Source organism: Etheostoma spectabile, chromosome 3 (assembly GCF_008692095.1).
Source record: "Etheostoma spectabile isolate EspeVRDwgs_2016 chromosome 3, UIUC_Espe_1.0, whole genome shotgun sequence".
NCBI lineage: Eukaryota > Metazoa > Chordata > Actinopteri > Perciformes > Percidae > Etheostoma > Etheostoma spectabile.
In genome coordinates, this window is record NC_045735.1 from 11,906,115 (window position 1) to 11,915,153 (window position 9,039).

General features: G+C 40.3%; 1 protein-coding gene across 4 annotated transcripts in view; it reads left to right on the top strand.

Annotated features, from left to right (window-relative positions):
- Positions 1 to 4,591, top strand: part of zbbx (zinc finger, B-box domain containing) — a 55,008-nt gene extending 50,417 nt beyond the window's left edge. For 3 of the 4 annotated variants that reach the window (XM_032509457.1, XM_032509463.1, XM_032509458.1), the window contains 3 exons: positions 1,107 to 1,421; positions 1,667 to 1,745; positions 4,489 to 4,591. In XM_032509457.1, the coding sequence (XP_032365348.1) occupies positions 1,107 to 1,421; positions 1,667 to 1,745; positions 4,489 to 4,570 (476 nt within the window). In that variant the 3' untranslated portion in view covers positions 4,571 to 4,591. The remainder of the gene's footprint in view (positions 1 to 1,106; positions 1,422 to 1,666; positions 1,746 to 4,488) is intronic. The other variant, XM_032509466.1, reaches the window with a different exon arrangement.
- The last annotated feature ends 4,448 nt before the right edge of the window (positions 4,592 to 9,039 follow it).

The window sequence follows — 9,039 nt, forward strand, 5'->3', positions numbered from 1 at the left end:
ACACACACACACAGACACCAGAGAGACAAGACAATCATATCTTTTACTATGGGCAGCTCTGGCTCAGGTGGTAGAGAGGTTGTCTAGCAATCAGGAGGTCATAAGTTTGATCCCTGGCCCTGCAGTTCCATGTTGGACCTCCAACTGGCCCATAGGTGTTTGAATGTGCATATTTTTTTCAGGGTTCATTTTAGCTGTTTGTATGTTGCATAGACCCCAGTTATACTTATTGTAAAAGTGAAAAAGTTACAAGTTACTGAATGATATATATATAAATCTGACCTTCCTAAGGAACATTAGAAGGAAGTGATTTAGAGAGATCAGATTTTAATCTCACTCTCATTTCACCTGAATGCATTTTAAATCAGGCACAAAACTCTATGAGTAACCAAGATAGAGATCTATGTCCCATCTGCTTTGAAATTGAAGTAAATTGAGTCTATGGGTGTGTGCATGTGTGAGTGCACATGTGTTAGCAGCATTGTCCTGAATGCATCATTCCTCCCATGCTGCTTAGTTTGACAGTGCAGGTGGTTGTAAAGCACTAAGTGGAGGTTCTTTGCCAGTTGAAAGACAGAGCCAGGCACGGAGGGAGGGAGGGAGGGAGGGAGGGAGGGAGGGGTAAGGAGACAATGGAAGATTGAAAGAATGAAAGACTTAACACTGGAGCTGAAACTGGTTAGACAGCATGCAGCATGAGAAATCAGTGTGCCGCACACACACAAACACACACACACACACGCACGCACATACACGCCCACACCATCATAGCTTCTCAATGGGGGCCTCAATGTAATTTACAGTGAGCAGGTGGGAATGGATGTTCAATCTGATTCAATTTGATGGGACTCGCAGTGGAGTGGGATGAGACACCAGTCATTCGACTGACTGTTGTGATAGTTTCTCTGTCCCTCACTTTCCCTGAATCCCAAGCTGCATCCCCCTCCCTTCTTCTACTACATCTTCTCTTATCGCTTTCACTGTCTGTAGCTGTTTTTCTATTTAACCCTATCTTATATCCATCCATCCATCCATCCATCCATCCATCCATCCTTCCTTCCTTCCTTCTGTGCAGTGATACATTCATCCTTTCTTTTTTTATTCAGGGTCAGGGTCTAGCCTGTCTGGCAAGTCCACACCAACTGTGTCTCACCGTCCAAAAACAAACCCAAGCCCTCTCACTTCACCTATCTCTCCCTCCCTCTCTCATTTCTCCTCTCCTCCCCTCTCTGCCTGCCTGTCCCGTCCTACACTGGGCTCAAAATTTGGTCCAGAGTTTCGTCCCTTTTCCCGGGCAGCCCAGGAGATCATGGAGATTTGCAGTGTGGACCAGACCGGCTGTGAGGACCCTGACCTGGACACTGACACGACTGCACACACTCTCAACAGTCTGGAGGAGGAACTAAGACTCATGGCCAACGGTACGTACACACACATAAAATACATTCAAGTCATGTATGCAAACACACCGTCATGTCATGGCTACCTATGATCAACATACAGTATTACTCTATACTTGATGTTTTATGATGATGATTACAATAACATGATTAAAAAGATATAGATGTTATACCGACAATGATGTTCGTTGAATGACGTGTTATAATGGTGATGATGGTTATATATTAAGGGCATATGCACTTCCCTTTCTTAATATCTACCTCAGAAACAGGGAAGCAGGCTTCAGTATTTGGTACAGGAAACAGTGGAAGTCAAGATCAGCATGGAAGTCATCGTTTCACACAGTGGGTAACATGCACACACAATCTAAACCCACTCGCACATAAGAATTGTAGTTTCTCAAGGCACACACAATGTACATAATCTCATCCTCATGGATAAACTCAAGTCCATGGATTTTTGTGTTAGCAAAGGGCAGGGAATGCAGTATTGCACCAGCAAATTAGTATATTCCTAGAATCCCAACTTTAATAGTGGTATTCCCAGAAACAAAAGATTGTTATCTTTAAAATCTCTATTTTTTTGCAAATCATTACCAGGGTTATGTTTATGTAGCAATATGAAAATTAAGCAACTATTTAATTCCCAGATTGTCAGCAATACTTTTTGCATGTAAAACAGATGAATCTAACTATATTAGGGCAGTGCCACTGGGTTTATAAAAATAGAGAGAATGTGTTATTGTTAAAGAACCTGAGAAAGTCAGTACATCGAGTTCCAGAACTTCAAAGTACCAGCTGTATCTTAGGCAGGTCTCCATTCCATTTTTAAAGGCAAATGTGCCTTTTTTCTCTGTGATAATCTGAGTGTAGCCTCGTGGCTTCCTGTTTCCCTACTCGTGTGTCTTTTCACCATGATCATCATGTAATCTATTGCTTTCTCTCCCCCTACACTTCCCTACACTCCTTTGCCATTCCAATGGTCACGATGGGGGGTAATCCCTCTTTTCTTGTGCTCCGTCAATTCCTCTCTCTTTCGGATATGTGGAGTGTGTAATGGATCGTTAGCCAGCAGAACGACTTTAGCTTTGACAGCGTGTTGGGTATCGGGCCTTAATTTGCTGCTTAATGTGTGTGTGTGTGTGTGTGTGTGTGTGTGTGTGTGTGTGTGTGTGAGAGAGTGAAAGAGTGTCAATGTATTTTTCTTGTCTCTCCAAAACTCCAAGACTGAGTGGGTGTGTGTATCTGTGCGTTGTTAATGTTTTGTGTTTGCGTGTATGTTTGTGTGTAGTGGACATAATCTGCGCTAGAGGCCTTGTGCTGAGCAGAGCCCTGTGAATATCACATTGAGACGTGTAATAACCGGATTAACACATACTACACAGAGGGCTCCCAAAACGGCTCCTTACATCCTGTAAACACACATGCACGCATGCATGCACACACACACACACACACACACACACACACACACACACATACATACATACATACATACACAGATGCATTTAATCAGACTAGTTTGGCGTAGCTGTACAAGTATCTTTTTTGTTTAGGTTCCAGCATCATCCTCGTCATTATTGTCACATTTCCTCCCATCATGCAGTGTTTGGTCATTGGGACATTGTTCAGTTCATAAAATATTCAAAGCAAAGGGATTTTGGGATTTTAAGATAAGAGTAAGTTGCCATGCATTGAATTGTATTACCACTTAAACATTATTTGCAATTGTCATTAAAATAGGGAAATACACATTTTATATCTTGTAAATGCAGCCAGTCGTCTGTGGTTTGCTATCCCAGGTAAAACCAAAACCAAAAGTCTAAGTTGTATGTACGTTTAGTCCTTTTCACTCTTTCTTTTTAATGCACTTTGCAGTTTCAAATTTTACAGTACAACAACAAAAAGGTCTAACTCACAAACTGTAGCGTTAATTTACTAGTATACTTCTAATATACTAATGTATAGGTTACTGTACCATCCCCACCCTTTTGAATTGATCCTCCTCTCAGCCACCAGGTCCTCCTAGATGGAGTTCTACTGTAGAGTGGTCTGCTGTCCAGCATCATATAGAATAAGAAAACTTTAGTTAGTTAATAATTTATTCTTGTATAAAACCTATACAATATACATTTATTTTGGTGACGTAATCCCAGTAATAGGACACTCCAAAGTAAACCCACTCAACGTACAAGTTGATGCCGTGCTACAGTATAATATCAAGTGCAGTATACGTGCATCCATTAATGTGTGTGTCTACTTGACCTCATATCCAACTATTCATCTTCCATCTCTGACTCAGCTGCTTCCAGTGTCGTAGTGTACTGTAGTGTCGCCTCAGTTTATTGGCTGTCTTTGCTCTGACCTTCAGTCACCTTGCACAACAGTATCACACTTGGAAAATGGATGTCATTCATAATTTTCTGATGTACCGTTTATACAGTAGAGTATCTATAGTACTCTAACAAGAAGCTTTAGATTGGTTATAAAAAGCTCACGTTAAACTATCTAAGATTGAAAACTTTTTCCCTTCCTGTTACTGGTTACACTCGGGGCTAGCAAGAAAACAGAGCAAAATTTGCAGGATCACTGCAGGTGGGCATTGTGTACTGTATTACATGGATATGCCTGCAGTCTTTATAGAATCCAAAATTAATTTGGCCTTGTCATAGTCTGATGCAAATTGGGCGAGGCATCTCCTAAATGTCTCAATAAAAAAGTATACATGCTCCATTGGTGGTTATTTTTACCTCCTGAATGTGAGTGTTTTAAAATGGCCAGTGCCCTCTAATTTACAACATTTCTACTTCCTTCTTCCTGTTCTTTAGAGGCAGAGAACTTTATTTTTTATTTTTAGGTGAATTCAATTATAACCACAACCCTGGAGAGGCAGACAACACACAAACTGCACCTTTAGCTGGTGTACCCGTCTGAATTCATCACATATGTTTTTGGAGCAAAATCTGTTATGTCTGCATCTGAAACTAGTGACAGAAGTACTTCTTTCCTTTAATCATAAAGAGGCATTTGAGTGCTGTGCATGTAGGATGTTCTGCCTTTGATTGGTCTGGTGATTTTGGTCTTGCAGGGGAAGAACCAGCGAGGAACAAAAGGATGAGGAGGAGGCGGCTGCACAGGGAGACCGGCAGAGTGTCCTCTCTCTACCCTGAGATAGTCGCACGCATGCACATTAACACACACCTGCTTGGTAAATAAGGAAAAGGCATTCACATAGAGATACAAGTGACAAAGTGAGTAAAAACACACAATGGATTACAATGGATGTTATTTAAATTGTGTTGACATGGTGTAACGGCTAGTGCAGATACCCCGAATATTAAATCTGACGGGAAATCTTGTTGTGCAAATAGATGTAATGATTTAAAAAATATTGCTAGATATCTATTAAATGCTGTTTTAGCTTGAGTTATGTCTCTTTTTTTGTATGTGTCCATGTTTTTTGTGTATAAGTTATGTTTAATTCTCAGCAGGAATCTGCTTGGATCCCTTTGTTTGTGTGTCAATGTGTGTGTGTGTCAAGTGACAGACGTTGAGGGACAGTTTGCTGCTGTGCCAATTTTTCCAACAGGGATTGGACGCACTTTTTTTTATCTGTTGTCATCAGTTTGTTTCTAAGTAAGGTTAGGGTGGCGCTGGATCAAGTCAGACTTCACACACACACACACACACACACACACACACACACACACACACACACACACACACACACACACACACACACACACACACACACACACACACACACACACACACACACACACACACACACACACACACACACACACACACTCTAAAGACGCTGCTGCAGGTGATAAATTATGTTTGTAAGGGGGGGGAATGCTGTTGCCATCTGTCTGTATGTGTGTATGCAGCAGTTGGGGAAGATAAACACCAGGCACTGGAACTGGTTTGTCATCGCAGTGGTTAATGTGTACATGCTGGTGTGTGAGTGTTTGTGTTTTTTATGCCTTTGCACCGGTGACAGCAGTGGCCAGAGGCATTATGTTTTCAAGTTATCCGTCCATCCCATTCTTCTAAACGCAATATCTCAGAAATGCCTGGAGGACATTTCTTCATATTTGGCAGAAATGTCCACTTGGACTCTAGGATGAAGTGATTAGATTTGTTCGTCAAAGGTCAGAATTACTGGGACCTCACAAAACACATTTTTGGCCATAACCATTAGGGGTGAGAATCACCAGACGCCTCCCGATACCATATCATCACGATACTTATGCCACAATACGATATTATTGCAATTTTAAACATATTGCAATTTTCTGCGATATATTGCAATTTATAATTTTTTTTCCGATTTATAATTTTTCCCAATTTCAAGGATCACTTTGTCAACATCTGTTTTATCTAAAAAGATACATTTCAGCTGGCTTGTATAGAAGTCTATGGGTAAATTACCATAGTTCTCACATGATTTATTACCTCGTACTGATAATTTATTATGAGGAACAACTCCTTAGCTTTGATCTTGTCCTTCATCCTTCTCTCAGCCAATCTGCACAGCTTGTTGAAGAGAGGGTGAGAAAAAAAATCCAAGATGGCTTTGATTTTGTCCCTCATGCTCCTCTCTCCGTCACTGCCTCCACATTGTCCAGTTCCAACCTGATCACCTAGTTGGCCTTCCTTAACAGCTTGTTTCAACGACTGACCTCAAAGCCTTGAGTCCACCATCCCAGCACACCAGAAAAATGAGAGTGTGCAGATCTTAGTATTTGTGAGCGGAAGAAAACCCATGACTTAAGTATGTGCTAAGACTATATCCCCCCCAAAAAGGTGAAAAACAGTGTACAGGTGTGCAACTGTCATTGCATGAATTCGCCCACTTATTTGCAAATTTTGTCCATGACTTCATATTTTTGGATATGGGTGTGTGATTATGTGTCTGTGTTTTTTCATTTGTTATCTGAGCATAGAACTTGTGCACCTGCATTAGGAATTTCAGAAGGTGTACCTTTTGTGTTGGGTTTGTCAGAGAGAAGCAAATACTACAAGTCTACAAAATTCTACAACTCCTAAAGCATTTTTCTCTTCAACTAATATATGTGTACAACTACAACTTCCACTGTCACATGTACTCAGGTGTTTTGCTCCAATCTTTATTTCTAGCTGATGTGAGAATCAAACAGCTAGACAAGGAAGAAACTATCCCCTTCATTACACAACCAAACACAGTAACAGGGGTTGATGGATGTCAAAGGTGCCAACTTTTCGATTGAATTTAAGATTAACGGGCCATTTGTGCACTGCATGTGGTAATGTATGTGAATTTGAGTGTGAGTGCATGAGGCCCTGCTCTTTACCTCAGTCACTGTGGAGGGATATAAGGGAATTTTATTTGTCCCAACATTAATCGCTAGAAGCGGACCGCAAAAGCCCAGTAATCCAACAGCAATCACCACAAGACTGATTGATAGCACCGAGACAGAGAGAGAAAGACCGAGAGACCAAGAGGTAGACAAGGAGAGCGAGAGGTGAAAAGGTATATCTTTGTTATTGTGTCCTTCACTGAGTTTATCACTTACTGTTTAGGAGAGGAAAATAACAGAGACATAAATCTGATGGATATCAAACCGCTAGGCTGGGTTTAAACAACTCTAAGATCTGCGCGCTGTCTCTGTCTCATTGTCTCCCCCTCACACACACACACACACACACACACAGAAACATACATACAAACAAACAAATAAACAGAAAGAGAGATTGGAAAAAGAAGACTGACCTTATTAGATTTGGAGTTGTCTTGTTGATGCTGTCAGAAAGACAGCGAAACTGGATGAGTTGACATTTAACTGCACTATATGAACTGACCCTTCTCAGGAACTGGAGTTCAGACTAGATGGTTTGCAAGAAAAAAAACAGACAGTAAAAAATATGCTGTGTAATGAAACTGACTCTTTTTTTGCTGTTCTTGGAAAATTTAGTAAACTTTTTTCTTACAGTGAATCCTGATAGCAATTGTGTACCTTTTTCATTTTTAACCATGACACGGTGGACACTGGTGGTTAATCTAATTGAAGAATCCCCCCCTCCCCCTTCCCATCTGTTTACCTAAGACTCACTGCGATTTATACCATATTAGTTATTCGGGTTTTTGTTGGTTTTGGCATTTTCTTTGACAACAAGTTGCACGGTGGAAACATTTTGTTCTGCCTCTAGCTGCATGTCCACTTGTTTTCAGATGAAAATCCATTCATGTTTTCTCACCCAGAATGCCCTGAAAGAACTCTTTTGTTCACAGAGTATCACAAGTCACCCACAGTGAGCTGCTAGGGACAGCTGCATTCATGTGCAACAATTTGAAGCCACAAATAAACTGTGAAATTGGTAAAATGGAAGAAAAGGCAGCACTAAAGTAGTAAATGGTTGTTTTCCCTACTCCCCACTGCTTAGCTTTTCTAAGAACTCTCAAGGGAATCCTCTGTTAATATTTTATTGCACACACTGGTAGTCTTCTCTCTTTTATGTGTATTCTGCAGTAACCCCATCATCAAAATATGTTTATTTACGACTAAATGCTTTTGCCAAATACGTTTTGGATCAAACATGTTTGCAGTCCAGTTGAATTCTTGTGCTGCACTGAGGACTTCGAAAGGTCGCATCCTGCATCACACATGTTATAGGTTTAAGCTACTCAATGTCTTTGATTAAAGTATGGGAAAGGCGGTGGTTTTGGTTAAATATTGAAAAATGGCCTGTTTCAAGCTTTAAGTGAGTTTCATTTAACCAAGTGCTTTGATTTCCCTAAACATAACCATAAAACAATAATCATGCTTTATTTGCCAAGAAAGAGTATTGAATAAAATGTAACATTTCCTTATAATATTGATAGAAAAAGTATTCTAGGGGCATTATATCTATAATTAATAACAGATTTTCTGTTGCAAATTAGTAATGCGCAACATAATCTTTAGGAAACAGACTTGTAATATGTATAATATACTTTAATATTTTTGACCAAATACACAGTATAATGTGACAATTGCATGTGTTTTTAGAAGATATTCATAGACATGACAGTTTTATAGTTAAACAAAAACTACATTTTGTCACCCCTCTTTGCAGGAAAAAACAATGCCAACATGTTTTTGTTTTTTTTTATTAAATATAGGCTATTAAAAGTTTTATTGCTTTAAAAGGAAAAAGAAAGATTTGAATGGAATATCAGAAATGCTCCTATTCCTCTGAGCCGGATAGAGAGGAGACAGGTGTCCCGGCTGCGCACTGGAAGCGGAACTAGAGACAACCAGACTGTTTGTCTGCTAACTATTTGTCCTGGGTAGGCAGCGTGTCAGCGACGTTGAAGAGTTAGGCGACACGTGCACGTAATTGGACCGAAGTGGCGTTTGTAAAGGTAAGCTTGTTTGCTGTTTAAAGTGCAGCTGAGCAGCTTATTAGCTAACTAACGTTAGCAGTGCACTTCTCTCCCGTGATTGTTTGTTTGGTGGCGTGTTCGAAAAACTAAGATGAAGCTATTTATTTTCATGCATATGAGTGGGTTGTTCAAAGACTGTGGCTCTTGGTGTGGCCGTCTGCTCTGCCTGTGATACAAAACTGGCCTTCCTGCTTTAGGGGGTGTTCTCATGAAGCTGCCTTGGATATT